Genomic DNA, 20,180 nt, shown 5'->3' with positions numbered 1-20,180 from the left:
GCAAGGGGCTCACCTTGCTTCCTGTGTTGAGCAGGGTCTTGGAGAGCGAGGAAGGCCGCAGGGAGTACCTGGCCTTCCCCACCAGCAAGAGCCCTGGGGCAGGCCAGAAGGGACGCAAGGACCTGCTGAAAGGCAACGGCAGGCGCATCGACTACATACTGTACGCGGAGGAGGGGCTGTGGCCGGACTGGAAGGCCGTGAGTCTGGGGCGGGCTGGGGACCCAGGCCATGCCTGTAGATAGGGGACCCTTGCTCTGCACCCCTCAACAGCACTGAGCTCTCCTCTGAAAACGAGATCAGTCCATCCCGGAGAACTTGGGGGCCATGTGATGCCCCCGCCCCTGTCCAGGAAGATCCTGGCCAGCTCCGGGCCCCACCCCGCAGCCCCACCCCTGACCTCCAGGCCCCCCCTTTGTAGGATATACCCTGGACCTAATAGGGATGCTTCTCCCCTACAGGAGGTGGAAGAGTTCAGTTTTATCACCCAGCTGTCTGGCCTGACCGACCACCTTCCAGTGGCCATGCGGCTGATGGTGTCTGCAGGGGAGGAGGAGGCATAGACCAGCCACGTCATTCCAAGCAGGGGGCCCTCTGCCAGCCCTCTGAGCCGCAGCACCTCTCTGGCCATGTCCCCTCCAGCGAGCACCCCTGGTGCCCGGGGAGGAGGGCAGGGACCCGGGGGGGAGCCTCGGTCAGTCCCAGGTGAGCTGGAACCAGCGCTGCCCTGCACCTCTGGGCACTCACCGTGGACAGAGGAGTCAGGACGGCCTTGGGAGCCGCAGCTGCCCAACAGTGCCATTCTTTCAAAACGTGATTTTCTACAAATCTACAGCACAACCTAGTTTGTAACCCGGGGGTTAGTATGAGAACCGGGTTTCTGTACTCTTTGTATCTCTTCTCAAGCTTCGTCCAGGGTTCATTATTTTCGTCTGCTGCCATGTTGTCTCGCATGCCTGCACCCTCGCATGCACGCTGCCCGCATGTCACGTGCCACACCGTAGCCACACAGACCCCTCACTTGGGCCTCACCCAAGGCCAAACTCCAAACACAATCAGAACCAGCCAAAGAAGCATTCCTGGGCACAGAGCCGCCCGTTCCCACCTCCAGCCCCGACGGCTAGCGAGCAGGGACCGTGAGGGCTGTGTCCAGATACCAGCAAGCCCGGGCTCTTCCCAGGGTCTTGCATTCAAGGGCGATCACATTTTAAAAAGAAAAACAGAAAAAGTTACCACCCTTCACTTTAGAGGGTCTGCCAACCATGAGGGAGAACGCTGTTCAGGCTCCCCTCTCCCAGCGAACCAGGGCCCCAGAGATTCCCCCAAGAGACTTCAAAGTGGGCAAAGGGAATCTGAGGAGAGAGCATCACTTTTTCACAGGAAGAAGGGGAACTCATGGCATAAAGGGGCGGGGGGGCTTCAGGTTTTCCAAATGATTTATAGCTTCTCTTCTGTCAAAACCAACGCATCCTCTTCCACCTGATTCCATTTCGCTTCTGGACACCTCTCTGGTTTGGGACCAAGCTTTCCCTGGCTGAGCTCAGGAACTGTCTGCCTGCCTCTGGGTGAGGCTATAGCTCGGTCCTCCCCCGATCCTGAAATGCAGCCCAGGGGCCCTGGATGAAGGGGCAGGAAGCCAAGGTGCAGATCGGCCTGTCCCCTCACCCTCACCAGTGTGGAGGACGGGGGTGAAGGCCAGGGGCCACTGCTTGCCTGGGGCAGCCAGTGGTACTGGCTGGCAGCCAGGCCCATAGACGCCCACTCTGCCACCATGTGACCAGGGCCAAAACTAGCTACCTGGGCAGTACACAGCGGAGCCTACAGGTGAGGTCCACAGCTCCCCACTCCACGGCAGCACTGCTCTGTCCACCTTTTTAAACACATCCGGGGATGCTCCCCCTCACTAGTCATGCAACGGAGGGTTTTGTTTCCCAGTGCAAGGACCCTCCAACTTGGAAGACTGTCCTTGACAACCCCCACTGGTCTCCCCTCCTTGTGGCGCCCTGACCTTGTGCCCACCTGGTTCAGGCCAGCTCAGCTGGGCAGTGTACCAGGACCCTCCTGCCAGAGGCATCCTGGTGCCGGTTTGCTGACACTGTGCCTTGTCACTCACTTGAGCTGCAAGAAGGGGCCCAGCAGCCAGCCAGAGGCAGGCCCAGTGCTGGGGGAGGACACTCCTGAGAACCAGATACACGGGAGCCTTGGTTTGTCCAGGGCAGTGTCTGGGTTGAGGGCTTCACTGGCCAAGCCCCCAGCCCCACCCTGCATCCAGAGCCAGGACGAGCTGCTTACCATTGAGCACACAATCCCACTTGGGCTCTCTGCTGTGCCTCTCCACCAAGGGCCTGGCCTTCAGGGCTTTGGCTAGGCTTTGTGGGGTCAGAGGAGCAGCCAGGAATCTGCTCACAGGCAGGGCCCAACTGAACACACTCGATGCCTGGAGGGCTGGGACTGAGCCAAGGCCCCCAGGCTTCAAGTAAGCTATGTCCAGGAGAACAGCGGAGACAGAGGCCAGGGTTCCTGAAGCAGAGCAACTCCAGCACAGCCTGCAACCCACCAAGGAGCCACCTCCCTCCCAGGGCAGCGCTATGGGAGCCACGGCACAGGGGGCGCATGCTTCTCTCCCTACTCACAGGGTGGCCTTAGGCAAGTCATACCTCCCTGTGCCTCGGTCCTAACAAGGTCGCCTCTGCCCAGCCTGGCTCTGGCAACTGAGCCAGGCCAGCCTGCATCCCAGCTCCCCTCGCACTTCCCTCTGGCGCAGCCTCAGCACTGAGGCCATCACTGCCCAACCATACGTTTCAAGGCTGTGGACTCCTAGGACCATGCACAAGCCAGACTTTTACATTTTGATTTTTAAAAAAGAAAGAAAACACTACCAGGATCTCAGATTCTATGGCATCTAGGCCTAGGAGGGGTGGACACAGGGGTCATGCAAATCCCCACCTGAGGCCCCACACCTGCCCCAGGCCCAGCTTCCTCCAGAGGAGCCAGGAGGCAGGGGTCAGCTTCGGAAGGAAACGGTCATTTCCATTTGTCCAAACCACCTTGAGTTTTAAGTATGGATATTAACCTTGATGCTTTTTAACTATTGTATTAACTTGCTGAGATTTAGAAATACTGTTTTAAAAAAGAAAAAAAAACAATTTTTTAATTTCTGTATTTTTTTCTGTATTGTATCCTCATGGGACATTAGGGGTTTTATATGGTTAAGCACATCTAAGGTTTTGGTAAAAATATTATCAAATATATATCCAGACGATTCTTCCCTAGAAGAAAAACAATCTTTACACCTGATAAAATATTTTGAAAAGAGAGGTGTTTTTTCCCTTTATTGGTGCTGAACAGAAGGATGGATAACAAGAAAATAAAACTGTGAGGCTCAAGGCTGGTGTTCTCTTATTTGAGTGGCAAGCTGGGGCTAGGCTGCGGGGGGGCCCGTATTTCCCACCTCGCCCCCCACCCACATGGGAACAGGCCAAGTCTGCCCCAAACCACCAGAAAACCAGGCCACCTGGGATCCTACTACCTCCTGTTCTCTGGGGAAGCAGAAATAAAGAGCAAAGGGCATCTTCAGTGGGAGAAGGCTGGGCCTCCTCAGGACTCTAGCCTTCCCCCTGGCACAAGCAAGGCTAGGGTGGGGTGGCTACACCGACCGCACCCATCTGCCTCACACTTCAAGGTGGCAGAAGGTCCCTCTGCTAGAATAGGGGCACACTGGAAAAGGCTTTACCTCCTGGCTCCTCCTCCTGATGGCTGGTTTCCTGGGTCTGCATCTCAGGAAATGCTGAGACAACCTCCTCCCTATCCCCTGAGCAACAGCCTGATGTGCAGGTGTCAAGTCTTGGTCATCTGCTGAGGCTGCACACCGAAGCCAGATGCTTATGGATGTGCCTGCTAGGGTCTTTCAAGCCCAGGGCCTAGCCACAATCTGCATCTCTGCCTCTAGCTGGAGCCAAGCAGGAGGGATCCAGAGGTTCCTTAGGATAGGCGGGGCTGGCTCCAACAGGGGAAGCAAACCCACCACAGCACTGAGAGGCTGAGAGCAGCACACAACCTGCCCATCCCAGCCAACTCCAGGACAGCAGAGGGACGCTGACACATTAAGTTTTCTGATCACTTCAGAACCATGGCAGGGTGGCTCCCTGGCCCCCGCTCAGCTCCCAATTCAGTCAGCAGCTCATGCTGCCCATCACACCTGAAGCAAGGAGCTGGTGGTGCAAAAATGCAAAAAGGGAAGGTTCCTCAGGGCCCAGAGGTCAAACGGCCCTGAAAAGAGAGGTGCCTTCACCTTGCTTCCCAGAAAGCCACGCCATTCAGAGCCCAGAGCCCTGGGGCCACTTTATTTTTCAACAGGTGAGGGTCGGCACCCATCAGCCAGGGTGAAATCCATGGTGATGTCTCCGGTGTGGGGGTGGAACTCCACGGTGTAGCCGACAGTCCGGGAGCCACCCAGCGACACTCTGCAGTCTGGTGTGGTGAAGAAGTACACAGCCTGCTTGCAGTGGGGGTTCCAGCAACAGTAGTCCCCCTGTAAAAGGAACAAGAAGGCAGTGAGGGCTCCTGGCACCCAAGCCCCCTCCTGCTCAGCCTCTAGCCTGGGAAACTCGCAGTGAGAAGCTGCTGCTCACGGCCAGGTGAGCAGAGGCCATGGAGGAGCTGCGACCTACCTGCACAGGCCAGGAATACCTGCTCTGGGACTCACGTACACAGCCCTACCTTGTCTTCGGCAGGCTTCAGGAGGCCGGTGCTGACAGTGCTGTCCGGAGTCAGGTGGTATTCCATCCACAGGACGGCCCCATGGCTCCTCCCAGGCCTGGGGGTGGGGGACGTGGGGCCAAATAGAAACAGCCACACAAGAGATGGGCAGGCATAGCCACAGCTTCCCTCTGCTTGCCAGAAACCTCCCATCTTTCCTTCCTGCCCAGTCAGGAGGCTGCTAATATCACCTGACTAAAGGCCACTTAGCAAAATGCTGGGCAAAAGAACCACAACCCAAAGGCCCACTTGCTCCCTGCAGCCTGGCCAAGCACTCAGAAGAGCCAGGGGACAGAGGTGTTTCCTCAGGAAAGCAGCAGCTCCTCCCTGTGAAGGATGCTGGAGCTGGATGGACCAACTGTGCCTCAAAACGAGCAGCCCTCACCAATTCCCAACCTGCTTTAATTCCCAGCAGAGTTCAGGGAAAATGGCCTAATGGTAACCATAGCAACCAAAAAATCAGGTTTCTCTACAGCTATGATCCTCATGATGCTTAGCTCCAAGCGAGCTGCAGATATGGGTGGATACGCCAAGCCCACTCTGGCTCGCTCTCTCCACCTGCACATACCCAGGGCTGTGGGGACCTGCTACAGACTCAGGGCCACTTTGGACCACGATGAGCAAGGCCCAGACATGGAGGCCATCCCATCCACGTGTAAGAAGCTGAAGTAAGTGCTTAGCCACTGGGGCGGTAACTAGACAGAAAGCAGGCCCCACCCACCCTTCCCCCACCTGCTGCACCCCAGAACCTGTTCTCACCTCCTCAGGTTGATGGAGCCCTCAGCACGGAGCGGGTGCGGGGGGACCAGTTGCCGGAAATCGAAGGTCAGGATGTGTTGAGGCTCAGACAAGCTGCGGCAGGGGTACTCCCACAGCGGGTGGGGCTCGGCCTCCTTGCTCTCCCTGAAGTCCAGGGCACGCTAAGGTTAAAGGGAGGTGGGGGTGGGCAGAAACAGAGACAGAGCCGATGGCTTAGGGGATAAGGGGCTCATGTCCAGTCTCCAAGGTCCAGGCCAATGGTCCTTCACCTACTTGGCTCTGGTCCCTCAGAGTAACCCCATAGTTACATGGGGTAGTGGGTCCTCACAGAAAAACCACAGGCACCTGGATCAGACCAGCTGCTTTCTCCACTCCCTGCAGCCATGCACAATCTCCTCAGAGAATCACTACACCTAAGCCTCATCTTCTCCCTTTTAAAATGGGATGACACTGCCTGTCTCATGAGATATTCTGAGGACCAAATGTCTACACTGGTTAAAAAACAAAACATCTGGGACACCTGGGTGGCTCAGCGGTTGAGCACCTGCCTTCGGCCCAGGGCATGATCCTGGAGTCCCGGGATCAAGTCCCACATCGGGCTCCCCGCATGGAGCCTGCTTCTCCCTCTGCTTGTGTCTCTGCCTCTCTCTGTGTGTCTCTCATGAATAAATACATAAAATCTTAAAAAAAAAATCTTGACACTTGGACACTCAGCCATTCAGTGACTCCTACTGAGCACTATAGCAGCCAGATTACCCCTACACAACGCTCCCAGTCTAGAGGGAGACAAGGAATCTCAGTGCCTGGGGACACTAGCCTCTAGCTGAGAAGGGGGCTGGGCAGGAAGGCTGCCCCACAGGTGATCTCTGGACCGCTGACTGAAGGTGACACAAGAGGGGCCGGAAAGCGTATAAAGCCAAGCAATGAGAGGGTGCAGGGTGTGGCCCACGTGGCAGAAGTGATGGGTGGGATAAGAAATAGGGCCAGACTCAGAATCTACATGTTCATCTACTGTGAAAAGGACAAGTAGAAGGACCATGGAATGGGTGGGTGGGACACTGCAGGTAGGAACTATGACCCCACGCACCTTAATCATGTCATCCATGATGTGCACATCAAAGCCTTCGCAGTCACCACAGGGACTCCGGATCCGCCACAGGTCCTATGAGGAAGGCACAGCCCTTGTCGACACCCAGCTGGGGATGGACATCACAGGTTCTGTAGGACAGCACACAGACATCCACACCCACCCAGAGACATGGAAGAGTGGTGACAAGAGCAAGAAGGGCCACTGAAGTCAGGCTGGGAGTACCCCAGTCCCAAATCTGAGGCACACGTTGCTTTTCCTGCACACCTGGAAGAGATCCTAAGGTGCTCAGAAGTATCAAGGATCCGGGATGGTCACTCAAATCTGCAAAGTCTCACATGACCCCAAGTCCTCTCCCACAGGGGACAATTGGCCAGAGCCACTGGGATGGGGTTTCTTTGGGAAATCTGTAAACCAGTTCCTGAGGCTCTGCACCCATGAACAGAGCATGAGGGCAATGGGAGGAAGAGGACCAGAAGAGCATTCTGGTCAGCCAATTTTATGTCCTGTTTCCAGGATATATGCCTGGGAATGAGCCTCATTCCCACATTCCCTCCTGGGCCACGAAAGCCAGAAGTCCTGTGGAAATCTCATTAAGTAAATAAACAATACAGAAGAAATGCCCAGAAAATAAGCTATGGAGCCACTGAGCTACCATGGATAAAGTAGCTCTTATCAAAGAAATATCAAAGGAGGTTCACTCTACTTCTCAGGCTGAAAGCACTTCAAAATCCTTTTAAGAAGAAATGCCTTTCCCAAAACGACTTTGTGACTGGTTCTGCTTTGATGAGAAAATTAAAATGAAGCTTTTCAATTTTTTCTTACATAAAGAAGCTGACTCTCCATCTCAAAATGCTTTTAACAACTAGAGTGCCAGTTCTTAGTAAGAGCAGAGTGAGCTGCGCAGCATGTCTTCTGAAACTCATTTATGTTTTTTAACTATTCTGATAAGGGATAATTATAAAATGACAACGCACAGCCATTTCCATTTCGTATGCCGAATTACTGCATTTGTACAAAGGCAAGCCTCTTCCATTCAACCCTGCAGTGAGCTGATACAGAAAAGCAGAGGCTCATATCATTAAGACTCACATTGCTCTATCTGCACTCGAGGTCTCTGCAAGAAAACAAGGACCTCCGCCTCCCACCCCTTCTACAACTTCTGGGTGGCCTACCCTGAACTCCACAACCACAGCATACAGCGAAGCAGCCTGGGGCATCACCACTGCACCAGGTCCCAGATGCTGGTCCACAGCAGTCCGCACATACCAGAAGTACAGGTTGTGCCATGGCAGCAGGCTAGTGGTGAAGAACGGCTCGCCCAGGAGAAGAGATACCTGGCAATCAGAACAAGAAGCAGGACCAAGGTATCAGAATGATTCAGCTAAGAGTGAAGGACAAGTTACAAGTTTCATGGGAAGGGGGCGTCTGGGTGGCTCAGTTAGTGAAATGTTGTCTTCAGCTCAGGTCATGATCCCAGGGTCCTGGGATTGAGCCCCTTTGTCGGGCTCCCTGCTCAGAGGGCAGTCTGCTTCTCCCTCTGCCCCTCCCCATGCTCATGCTCTCAAGTGCTCTTTCAAATAAATAAATAAAATCTAAAAAAAAAAAAGTTTCATGGGAAACAGGAAATAAAAAGGCATTCATTCACTCACTCAGTCAACCAACGGGTATGCCAGGTCTACACCTGCCCTAAAGGACACAAAGATGAGAAGTAGACACAAGCCATGCCCACAGGAGCGTAGAGTGGAAGAGGGAACAGAAAAGGCTGGCAGCGCAGTAAGCTCTGCAGACAGAGGTGAAGAAGGGACATGTGGAAGGACCCTAGAGGGAACAGCTTCCTGAATGGCATCCTGTAGGTAGATCCCCACTCAAAGCTTTATCATGACAAACTGTCATCAGTACTCCTCTAGCAGTCTTCCCCACTAGGTTCTGCGTACCACAAAAGTGGGGACATTGGCAGCACAGTATCCCCAGCACCCTGCCAAGTGCTTGGCCTAGAGCAGATGCTCAGCAAATGTCTGCTGAGTAAATTAACTAATGCATGAATAGGAGTCAGAAAAGCAAAGGACTAGGAATTGAGCAGAGGGATGCAGGGACAAAAGTACAGGTGTGAGAGCAAGGCCCTTCGGGAGCTTGTTACATGAGCAAATGGGTCAGGGTCGGTAAAGAGTAAGGCCAGAAAAGTAGAGAGAAGCCAGGTCACCCAAAGGCAGCTGATGACAGGCCAAAGGGACTGGACTCTTTCCTGGAGGTAAGATGGGATCTCTAAATGCCTTAATCAGGGGCTCAAAATGAGGAGTGTGTTTTAGAAAGGGCCCTCTGAAACCATGAAGCATGTGGAGACACCATCTGCAAGGAGCGTGGGCACAGGAGAGGACTTAGGACTTGGGTGAGTACAGCAATGGTCCAAGCAAGGAGTAGAGAGTGTACAGAAGGAAGAACTGGGAGATGCAGCAGAGGCTGAGGAGATAGGGGACCCAGGGCTAGGCCCAAGCAGATGGGCATCAAGGGAGGGGCCAGTCTCAAATGATACCTAGGTGTCTGGCTGAGGTAAGGAAGATGCAGAAGGAAACACTGAAGATAGAAAAGGTTGGCCCTGAGTACCCCCTACCCTGCAACATCAGAACAAGGCAAGAATGCCTGGTCTCACCCTTCTAGTCACCACTCTAGTGACCTGGAGTCTAGCTGGTACACCATTATCAGTGGCTTATAAAACTAGAATATGTTTTTTCTTTTTTAAGATTTTATTTATTGGGGATCCCTGGGTGGCTCAGCGGTTTAGCGCCTGCCTTTGGCCCAGGGCACAATCCTGGAGTCCCGGGATCGAGTGCCGCGTCGGGCTCCCAGCATGGAGCCTGCTTCTCCCTCCGCCTGTGTCTCTGCCTCTCTCTCTATGTCTATCATAAATAAATAAAATCTTTTTTAAAAAAAGATTTTATTTATTCATGAGAGATGCAGAGACACAGGCGGAGGGAGAAGCAGGCTACCTGTGGGGAACCTGATGTGTTACTCAATCCCAGGACCCCAGGATCACGACCTGAGCCAAAGGCAGACACTCAACCAGTGAGCCACCCAGGTGCCCCTAAAACTGGAGTATCTTTTTAATTCTCATCTGTGAGAAGGAAAAAAGAATTCAACTTATACTGAGTATTTAGATAGCAGGCAGTCAAAACCAAAAAGTGGAAACAACCCAAGTGTCCAGCAACTGCTCAACAGATAAACAAAATGTGGTCTATCCATGCAATGGAATATTAAGTAGTAAGCAGAAATGTAGTACCAACTTACGCTACAACATGGATGAACCTTGAAAGAAGCCAGTCACAAACAGACCTCACACTTCATATGATTCCATTTATGTGAAATGTTCAGAATCAATAAATCCTTCAACAAAAAGTACATCAGGGGTTGCCCAGAGGCTGGGAGGATTGGAGACAAATGGGAAGTGACTGCTAATGGGCACAGGCTTTCTTTTTGGACAATGAAAATGTTCTAAAACTGATTATAGTGATGACTGTATAGCCTTATGAATGTACTAAATCACTAAATTCCACAAAGTAAATGGGTGAATTGTATGGCACATGAATTACATCTCAAAAACACCCTTTCTTAAAAAAAAAAAAAAAAAAAAAGGCATGGGGGAATAAAACGGGCAAAAGAATATCTAGACTAGCTATTTCATCAAACTGGACATGGAACAGCTAATGAACACATAGAAAGGTGTTAAAAAAAAAAGAAAGGTGTTCAACATCATTAGTCATTAGGCAAATACAAATCAAAACTATGAGATATTATCGCACACCTGCTAAAATGACTCTAATAAAAATGATAGACAATACCAAGTGTTGATAAAGATAAGAAAAACTGGAACTTTCATACATGTTACTGGTGAGAATGTAAATAGTATAGTTGCTTTGGACAACAGTTTACCAGTATCTTAAAAAGTTAAAAAACACCACACAACTAAACAATCCCAAGTCTAAGCATCTAAGAAAATTAAAAACATATATCCTCACAAAGACTTATATATCCATGCTCAAAGCAGCAATGGCAGCACGCCTGGCTGGCTCAGTCAGAAGAGCATGGGACTCTTGATCTCGGGGCTGTAAGTTTGAGCCCCACATCAGACAGACTCAAAGATTACTTAAATAAATAAAGCTTTTAAAGTAATCTAAATTTTAAAAATCTAACTGTATCAGTTTCCTTCTAAAACTAAAAAAAGGGATCCCTGGGTGGCGCAGCAGTTTGGCGCCTTTGGCCCAGGGCGTGATCCTGGAGACCCAGGATCAAATCCCACATCGGGCTCCCGGTGCATGGAGCTTGCTTCTCCCTCTGCCTATGTCTCTGCCTCTCTCTCTCTCTCTCTCTATCATAAATTAAAAAACAAAAACAAAAAAAAACTAAAAAAAGAAAATGTTCATAGCAGCAGTATATAATAGCCAAAAATAGTTTTTGGAACAATCCAAATTCCATCAACAGGTGAATGGATAAACAAAATGTGGCACAGCATACCATTCAGCATTAAAAATGAACAAAATACCGGCACATTCTACAACATGGGTGAACCTCAAAGGTGTGACTAGTGAAAGAAGCCCAACACTAAAGACCACTTATTGTTTTATTTCACTTACATAAAATGCCCAAGAAAAACAAATTTATAGACAGAAACCAAATCAGTGCTTGCCTGGGGCTAGGGGTTAGGGATGGAAATGTTCTAAAACTAAAAACGTAAAATAGTTGTACAACTCTATAAATTTACTAAAAATCAGGGGCACCTGGGAGGCTCAACTGCTGAGCCACCAGGCATCCCTGAATAAAATCTTAAAAAAAAAAAATTACTAAAAATCATTGAGTTAGACACTTGACACGGGTTAACTTTATGGTATGTCAATTACATCTCAGTAAAACTGTTTAAAAAAAAAAAAAGTTGGCAAAGAAAGATGATCAGTTCCAGCTTGAAGGGCCTGCAGGATATGCAAGGAAAGCTATCCAGTACTCGGACATAAGAGATTTGCAGACCCGGCTTTGGCAGCCAAAGGTTCCCTTATAGGAAAGGATGTGACCACCCAGAGAGGGGCCACAGAGGGAGAGGAGAGAAGAGCCAAGGAGAAAGCATCAAGGAACATTGCCACAGGAGGATCAAACGAAGGAATAGAAACCCATGAGAACCTGAGGAGCAGCTAGAAAGACAAAAACCTGGAAAACTAGTCTCTCTTTTTTTTTAAGATTTGAGAGAGAGAGAGAGTGAGAGCAAATACATACAGGGGGAGTGTCGGGGGTGAGAGAGAACCTTAAGGAGATTCTCTGCTGAGGGCGGGGCTCCACAGGGCTTGATCCCACAACCCTGAGATCACAACCTGAGCCGAAACCAAGAGTTAGAGGCTTAACCAACTAAGCCACCAGGTGCCGGGATCCCTGGGTGGCGCAGCGGTTTGGCGCCTGCCTTTGGCCCAGGGCGGATCCTGGAGACCCGGGATCAAATCCCACATCGGGCTCCCGGTGCATGGAGCCTGCTTCTCCCTCTGCCTGTGTCTCTGCCTCTCTCTCTCTGTGACTATCATAAATAAAAAAAATTAAAAAAAAATATTAAAAAAAAAAAAAAAGCCACCAGGTGCCCCTAAAAAAAAGCAGTCTCTTAAGGACCTAAAAAGAAATAGAAAGAAAGAAAGAGAGAGAGAGAGAGAGAGAGAGAGAGAGAGAGAAGAGAGAGAGAGAGAGAGAGAAGAGAGAGAAGAAGAGAGAAGAGAAAGAAAGAGAAGAAAGAAAGAAAGAAAAGAAAGAAAGAAAGAAGAAAGAAAGGAAAAGAAAGAAAGAAAGAAAGAAGAAGAAAGAAAGAAATGTGTTAAGAAGGCCTCTGGGTCATAAGGGTCCAGGAGGCTGGTGAGAGGAAATGTGTGGGAATACTGTAGTTAGTTTCTTGGGTCACTAAGAAGTAGTTTCAGAGGCACACAGGGCCAGGGGAGATGGGGTCAGAAGACCAGCTGTGAGACACAGATCAACCTCAGCGGTGGCAGGAAAGCAGCAGAAATGCCAAAGGTGAACGAAAACACGGGAGCAGATGGAGCTGGAGCGCTGTGCAAGGGGAGGGTAGAGAGGCGACAGGACGCTGCTATTCATCCCACCACAGCCATTGTGCCCTCACTCGGAAGGAGCAGAGATCAGCTGGAGTTCAGAGCAATGCAAGAATCTGCACAGCAGGCATCTACACCACGCCTCACCACACCCTCACGGTGGCCAGGTGAGGTGTGGGGCTAGCTGGGAGAAGAGAAGAGGGGGCGCTCAGGCCAGGTCAGTGCTATGCTGTCCATGCAGATACACAGCCCCTCGCCACTCACCTTTTTACCTTCCAAGTCTGCAGATGTTAACAACTCAGGCCGTTTCTCTATTATGTTAATTTTATCTTCCAGGTGGTTAGCCTTGAAAATCTTAACAAGAAAAAAAAATAGAAAGTATTGTTTTTGTCCAGAAAAAAACATCTCAAAGTTGCCTTGTCTGTTTGAAGTTTTCTGTCAAATAGTTCTAGAGCACCACTTTTATCTGCTTTGTGAAAATTCTCTCCTCCAGGGGCTTCCTGTGCACCAAGGATGAGAGCACTAACAAAATGCTGTAACAGCAAAAGAAATTTCTCCCGCAGGTATAACAGCAGGACTCAGCAATAGGACTGTAGTTCTGGGAGTTTCCTTCAAAGAGGAAGAAATCAAAACCAATCACTGGCCAGGGGAGAAACACCATCACAGAACTAACCAGTCAGGCCAGCTTGTGAGCAGTGACTCCCTGGGCGCTGGGTCCCAGAAACAAATCATAAATTCAGTTGTATCACTGCAAAGATTTTAGTTTTGTTAGCTTTATGTGAAGTGAGGAGAAAAGCCATAAAAAACAAAGCAGAGTCTGAATGTTTGCTGCTATCCACTGACAGCCCAGGAACACTTCTGAGCCAGCTCTCAAGGTGGGAGTTCTCACTTGCTCCCTTAGTGCCAACACAGCACACAGCAATCAATCCCAGACTCGGGAAGGCAGGCTCGCCTGGTCCCCTCGTTATTTCGGTAACAAAAATCACCACTTACTTTTTTCATCAGTCTGTGCGAAGCTGCTGAGCTCTCTATTGTAAACACCTAAAGAGAATACCATGCTTTTAGTGGTAGGAGATTCAACTGATAGAAAAAGAAATTAAAGATTAAACACCAACAAGACCATCCCAGGGCAGAAGGTACCACCCAACCAGGTCTACCGGTATTCATGACCCACAGGGACAGCACCCCCTCTTTCAGCACTGACCCTAGCAAGGTACAGACTCCGTCACCAGAGCTGCAGCTACATGGGGATAGCTACAGCCTGGCTCCTGCCTGCACACAGAGCAATAAGCCCCAAAGCCCCCGCACCCGTGGCAGCTGTGCTTACAAAGAGCTTGAGTCACAGAACTGTGTACCCAGACCATGAAACAGTCAAACTCAGGAGCCACCTTCAGGAAGCTGACAGAATGGTGCATGTCCAGTACCTGCTCTGCCCCAAGGTGATGGGCCAGCAAGGAGAGCAGGCTGCCATCACTGACGCACAGGCACACACTGTCTGGCTTCAGCATCTGCAGGAAAAGAACCACCCAACTCCTGTTTTCTTATAATAGGTCAAAAAATACTTGTTGGCAAACTAACAGAAATGCTTCCCTTCCCCGGACCCCACCAACTCACTCTGTGATCCTTTAATCCAATTCTAACCACTCAACACCCAGCTGGATCTTCTCTCCAATGTATCCACTCATCCACCTCTCTCCACCCAGACCTCACTGTCAGAGAAAGCTCTCCTCAAGCTGTCCTAGAAGGCCCTACTGAAGATCTGCCCCACTTGCTGGAGGCCATCTCCCCGTCTATAAGCCTCTTCTCTCTGGTCACAGCACAGACAGCTGTGGGTCTGTCGAGTGACTCGCCAAAGACAGGAATTATTTTTTATGTCCCAGATCCCTCTGAGAGAAACTTAAGACAGTTGGGCTCTCCTTCCTGCAAAAATGCATCGATTCACATATGTACGTTTCTGCATACAACTCCAAGAGGCCCAAGAGACACCCCTCCAAACCCTGTGTTGTCCTGGCCTGAGAGACCCCTGCTACAGGCAGCAGGGAACACAGGTTTTCAGGCAGGAGAGTTAAAAAACCAGATATATATTTTTGAGAGTTTTAGGAGGCAGCAGATGAAAGGAAGAACAGGTGGCTGAGTCTACTGGGATCACTCAAGGAATTGCTAGTGACCACAAAAGCCAAGTGTTTAGAAGAACAAAAGGCAGGGGCCAGGGTAAGGATCTCAGGCAGAGGCTCTCACAGGAGAGCAGAGAACAAGCCCTCACAAAGTCCAGTAACATCCTCCCTGCCTCATCACCTGAGGGCCCACCTAGAAGCCATCTGAAGACTAGGGAGCACAGTAATCAAAACCAACAAACTATAAGCAAGCAATGAGCTGGGGTCCGTGGGACAAACTCCTTCTTACCTACAACCACCTGAGAGGCTGGACACTTACTGTTCTCAGGGCCTGGACATACTGATCAGTTCTGTCCTGATCATTGATCTCTCCAAACCGAGGCCGGTTCCAGAGCAGGTGAGCTTGGCAGTCGCACACAGGGCGTGCTGGGTAGACACCCCCATTCTTTTCAGGACTGGGCCAGGAAATGAACAGATAGACACATATCATGAGCATGATCTTTTAGGAACTGGCAGGCATGAAGGCATGGCACAGGGGTCTTCCCAGGTAAAACAGATGGGCCATCGTGAGCATATGCACATCCTCTAGAGGGCATGAGTCTAGGAACTGGCTTTAGATGGGCATTACAGGTTGGAGGGCCCCCCCAATTCAAGATTTCTCATTTATGTCTCTTCCAAATGGGGGCCCTACACCTGGGGCAGCCTCTTCTGAGTACAGGACAGTGGATGCTAACACATTCAGTCACAAACTTTTGCTCTTATTTTATTCTGTTCAGACGCAAACCTGCCCACTTGAGCCTCTACAGGGTTTCTAAGGTAAACTTATATAAGTGCACAATGACACCAGCCCAGCGCACGCTACCCACACTAAGATTCAGGGCATACCTGGTCCTCTGGAGGCTGTACCATACACAATAGTCATCGTGGTGGGCTACCAGGAAGAGGCTTGAGCCTTGGACAACGGGCTCTTCTTGTGGCAGGAAGTACACACACTGCATCCAGTGGTCCCGCCACTGAAAAAGGGAAGAAAGAATCAGCTGTCCCCCAAAAAAGCAACATTTCTAAACCAAGAGTCAAAATCCAAGCCAAAAAATCCACTTGCAGGGAGACCAGGCCATGTACTACAGATGCCTACTCTTGTCAAAGAAATAAAATTCTCAAGTCAGAGAGGCTAATGGCCAGAAAGCTTGCTGGAACACTGCTGGCTTTAGAAGGATAAATGTAGCCCAAGACAGCAATATTCAAGAGGGGCTCAGGAGAGGGGACTCCAGTCTCTGTCCCATGTGCATGTGTTCATGTGCACGCCTCTACCTCACGTGTGTGTGTGTGTGTGTGTGTGTGTGTGTGTACACATGCAATGAAGGGAAGAAGAGAGGGAAAATGGAGGCAGAGAGAGAAAGCAAATGTTAACAACTGGTAATTCTAGGTAAAGGGCATATATCAGTGTTTATTTTCATTTATTCTGGATTTAGAATTTTCAAAATAAAAAGTGGGGAAAATAGTACAGAAAGGTTTTGTTCTGTTTATTCTTTTGAATTAAATAGTTTTTAGAGGCACCTAGGTGGCTCAGTCCGTTAAGCCTCTAACTCTTGATCTCAGGTCCAGTCCTGATCTCAGAGTCGTGAGTTCAAGCCCCATGTTTAAAACAATATAGTTTTTAGAAGGCCTGGAATACTCTAAATTGTGAAACATACTTTATGATGATACAGAATCAACCTTTAATAAGCTGTGTTGTTCCTTTTCAACACTATAAACCCCACACACAGGATACTTTGCTATGGAAAAACAAAGAAAAAAAGCTACATATGAACAGCCTTACTAAAACCAGCACCAACCCAAATGTCAGGCAGCTCACAAATGGACCTACAGGCCTTTATACAGAGTATCAGCAGCACTAAAAATGGTAACTGAAGACCGATGCAGCACAAAAACACAGGAATTGACACCGACAATACTTGTGCATATGGAAAGAGATCAAAAGAAAGACGTTCTCTGTAGTGATAGGATCCCGAGTAACTTTGGATTAATTTTTGTTTTACATAAGGTTTATTACTCTAGAGCATCATCCTTAAGCCTCTTGTTATTTTTCCATTTTTTAAGCCTCTCTTTAAAAAAGAAAGAACTATCCTGAAAAGTAGGTGCCTGGCTCAATTCTGATTAAGTGTGTGCTCGCTCATTCTCTGTCGTTGGCAGGAACTAAGAAAAACTTGGTCTCTGGGAGACTCCAGAGCACCACTGGGTGCAGATGCAAACAGAGCGGACACCAACCCGCTTCTCAGGAACACATTCTGCCCTACCCAGATTTGAATTTAACTGAAAGGCAGGTGAATGACATTCCCAGGTATCTAAAATGTCTACTTGAACATAAAAGCTAGAAAATGGTATAACTAGACACAGTAGAAAAAGTAAACACTGGGCATCCCCAGTGGCCCAGTGGTTTAGTGCTGCCTTCAGCCCGGGGTGTGATCCTGGAGACCCAGGATCGAGTCCCACATCGGGCTCCCTGCAGGGAGCCTGCTTCTCCCTCTGCTTGTGTCTCTGTATCTCTCTCTGTGTCTGTCATGAATAAATAAATAAAATCTTAAAAAAAAAAAGAAAAAGTAAACACTAACAAGGAGGGAAAAATAGGCTCTCTGAAACCTGTTGTTCATTCCTTACTATGCAAATTGACCCAAAGACAAGAGAAGTCTTCCCCAACCCCTCCAGGGCTCCCATAACACTCCCTGACCATTGTGTCCTCCTAGGTCCTGACCCTAAAGGGCTGTTGACGGAACCTACTGGCCAAGGTGAGAGACTGAATGTATTTCAGCCCACGAGCAGTTTAGTGAAGTCATGAGGGAGATCCATTAGTAGCTCTTCAAATTTCTAACAATCCATGTCACTGCTGGTAAACGAAGGATACACACCTCACAGGAGACCTGGGACAAATATCCAGCACTGCTGCTTGGACATGGGCCCTGCTCCAATCACTGGGTCTGGCCTCAGTCTCAGTTTGGGCATTATGTGGTTACCCAGCACCTCTTGTAAGAAGATTGGAGGAGAAAATATAGAGTAGCACAGTGAAGATATGTAAATGAAGTATTAGCATTCTATATTCTTATGCTAATTTTGTGTCCATCACACAGAGGAAGAAAGCAGCCCAGTGTCTATCTCAATTCTGTGGGTGAATTCTGATCACCCCTTCTGGCCCCCAAATACTCACATAGCCTGAAGAGGGCCAGGCAACTGGAGAGTAGAGGGGAGATGGGGGGACCTCACATGCCCAGGGGTGGGGGAAACCAACTGCAATCCTGCAGCAGTCATGACTCTTTGGCCTAAGCAGTAACTTGGAGAGCAGGGGAGCAGCGAAGGCCATCCCACTGATGTCATCCTGTGTACACCTAGAATCAGCAGGCCAGCAATCAAGATAAACCCAGGGCCCAAACAAGTAACAGGACAACAGAATACAGAGAGAATGATGCCCAAGGCCTCCCACATAGAGAAGTGATGCCTTTTTTTTTTTTTTTTTTTTGGAAATGTTGGTGACGTTGGTGAGGTCCAAGGCCAATGGCCAAGAAAGAATTCTTGAGACATCCTCGGTGTGAAATGGTGGTTTTATTAGAGCACAGTGACAGGACCTGTGGGCAGAAAGAGCTGCTGCACTAGGGATGTGAGGGGTGGCTGATTATAAACTTGGGAGTTGGGGGAGGTAAGGAAAAAGAGAGGTTTCAAAAGAACTTCTAGGGATCCCTGGGTGGCGCAGCGGTTTGGCGCCTGCCTTTGGCCCAGGGCGCGATCCTGGAGACCCTGGATCGAATCCCACATCGGGCTCCCGGTGCATGGAGCCTGCTTCTCCCTCTGCCTATGTCTCTGCCTCTCTCTCTTTCTCTCTCTGTGACTATCATAAATAAAAAAAAAATAAAAATAAAAAAAAATTAAAAAAAAAATCAAAAGAACTATATGCTAACAAGGGCCTACAAGATACTGGGGGCCTCACCATTGCCAAGTTGAGGTTGTTTTTCCCTCTAGTAAAGCATTAACATTAGACAGCTGGGAGTTTCTTTCTGGAATTTAGGTTAGTGATAAAAATGTTTTTATTGATAAGAATGCTTTCCTCAAAAAAAAAAAAAAAAGAATGCTTTCCTCTTGCAAATCACGAAGACGCTTTGTGGGAGAGGGATGAGAGGGAGACTCTCATCCTGCAGGACCGTGATCTCTATTAGTTAACCACTTATTTTTCCTTCCCTCAGCTTTAGGGTAGCCAGGAGTGCTGAGGAATGTCACATATATCCCACCTGGGGGTGGGCGGTGGGAGGGATTGTGAAGTGTCAGCTTGTGTTTTGTTCTCAGTCTGCCTTCTGCTCCCGCATTAGAAGGAAAGTTTGACTCCTCAGCCCTGAAGTACCTTTCCCAATTTCTCTCCTTTGAGTGTGTGTAGAGGAAGGAGACAACACATGCACATGAGTTAAAATTCAAAAGATATAAAAGGGTGGTGGAGTGAAAAATAAGTTTCCTTTCCACCCCTAACCTTCAGCCCCTTTCCCAGAAGCAACCACTTTTACCAATTTCTGTGACTTCTTCCAAAGATATTTTTTTAAATTTTTTTTTATTTATGATAGTCAGAGAGAGAGAGAGAGAGAGAGAGAGAGAGAGAGGCAGAGACACAGGTAGAGGGAGAAGCAGAGGGAGAAACAGGCTCCATGCACCGGGAGCCCAACGTGGGATTCGATCCTGGGTCTCCAGGATCACGCCCTGGGCCAAAGACAGGCGCTAAACCGCTGCGCCACCCAGGGATCCCCTTCCAAAGATATTCTTAAACACACCTACCACACACGTAAACTCGGGAACGCATATATTCTCATCTTTACAAATACTAATGTTTTCATGCCACACACTGTTCAGCACCGCTGCTTTTGTTTCATTTAATGACCATCCTGGAGATTGCTCTCTATCAGTGCTAAGGGATCTGCCTCACCCTCTGAATGGATATAGCACAAGAGACTTAGTTAGTCCCCTACTGGTGGCCTCTAGGTTAATCTAGGCTTTATTATTATTATTTTTTTTTAACTAAGTCAGGGCTGCAGTGAATATCCTGACACACTATTATATGCATATGCCAATCTACCCAGAGCCTAAATGTCTAGAAGTGGTGTCCCTTCCCATGGTGATGGATTGAGCCTCCCTGCATTCCATGGAAGATCTGATGCTCGTTGGCCTACTTTTCCCCACAGCTTCACCCAGAGCACATCACCAAACTTTCTGAACTTTATCACTAACAGGTGGAAAATAATGTCTCACTGTAGTTTACAATTGCAGTGCTCTTATAAGTGAGGCCGAACAACTGTTCACATGTTAAAACAGTCATCTTTTCCTAGTTCATATCCTCCACCCACTATTAAGCTGGAAAAATTTTGAAGT

General features: G+C 49.2%; 2 protein-coding genes across 4 annotated transcripts in view; one reads left to right on the top strand and one right to left on the bottom strand.

Annotated features, from left to right (window-relative positions):
- Nucleotides 1–3,383, top strand: part of SMPD3 (sphingomyelin phosphodiesterase 3) — an 82,665-nt gene extending 79,282 nt beyond the window's left edge. Inside the window, exons 8-9 of the mRNA XM_055304993.1 lie at nucleotides 35–197; nucleotides 459–3,383. Of these exons, the coding sequence (XP_055160968.1) occupies nucleotides 35–197; nucleotides 459–560 (265 nt within the window). The 3' untranslated portion in view covers nucleotides 561–3,383. The remainder of the gene's footprint in view (nucleotides 1–34; nucleotides 198–458) is intronic.
- Nucleotides 3,300–20,180, bottom strand: part of PRMT7 (protein arginine methyltransferase 7) — a 41,120-nt gene continuing 24,239 nt past the window's right edge. Inside the window, exons 9-18 of one of the 3 annotated variants that reach the window (XM_055304991.1) lie at nucleotides 15,669–15,796; nucleotides 15,103–15,238; nucleotides 14,058–14,177; nucleotides 13,663–13,710; nucleotides 12,934–13,023; nucleotides 7,777–7,938; nucleotides 6,602–6,676; nucleotides 5,515–5,675; nucleotides 4,717–4,813; nucleotides 3,300–4,528 (exon numbers count right to left, since the gene is read on the bottom strand). In XM_055304991.1, coding sequence (XP_055160966.1) covers nucleotides 4,340–4,528; nucleotides 4,717–4,813; nucleotides 5,515–5,675; nucleotides 6,602–6,676; nucleotides 7,777–7,938; nucleotides 12,934–13,023; nucleotides 13,663–13,710; nucleotides 14,058–14,177; nucleotides 15,103–15,238; nucleotides 15,669–15,796 — 1,206 coding nt within the window. In that variant the 3' untranslated portion in view covers nucleotides 3,300–4,339. Of the gene's footprint in view, nucleotides 4,529–4,716; nucleotides 4,814–5,514; nucleotides 5,676–6,601; nucleotides 6,677–7,776; nucleotides 7,939–12,933; nucleotides 13,024–13,662; nucleotides 13,711–14,057; nucleotides 14,178–15,102; nucleotides 15,239–15,668; nucleotides 15,797–20,180 lie in introns of those variants that run through there. The other 2 variants (XM_055304992.1, XR_008661831.1) reach the window with 2 other exon arrangements.

The sequence above is a fragment of the Nyctereutes procyonoides genome, unplaced genomic scaffold, assembly GCF_905146905.1.
Source record: "Nyctereutes procyonoides isolate TBG_1078 unplaced genomic scaffold, NYPRO_anot_genome, whole genome shotgun sequence".
NCBI lineage: Eukaryota > Metazoa > Chordata > Mammalia > Carnivora > Canidae > Nyctereutes > Nyctereutes procyonoides.
Note: the sequence above shows the minus strand (reverse complement) of the source record. Positions and strands in the feature narration are given on the sequence as shown.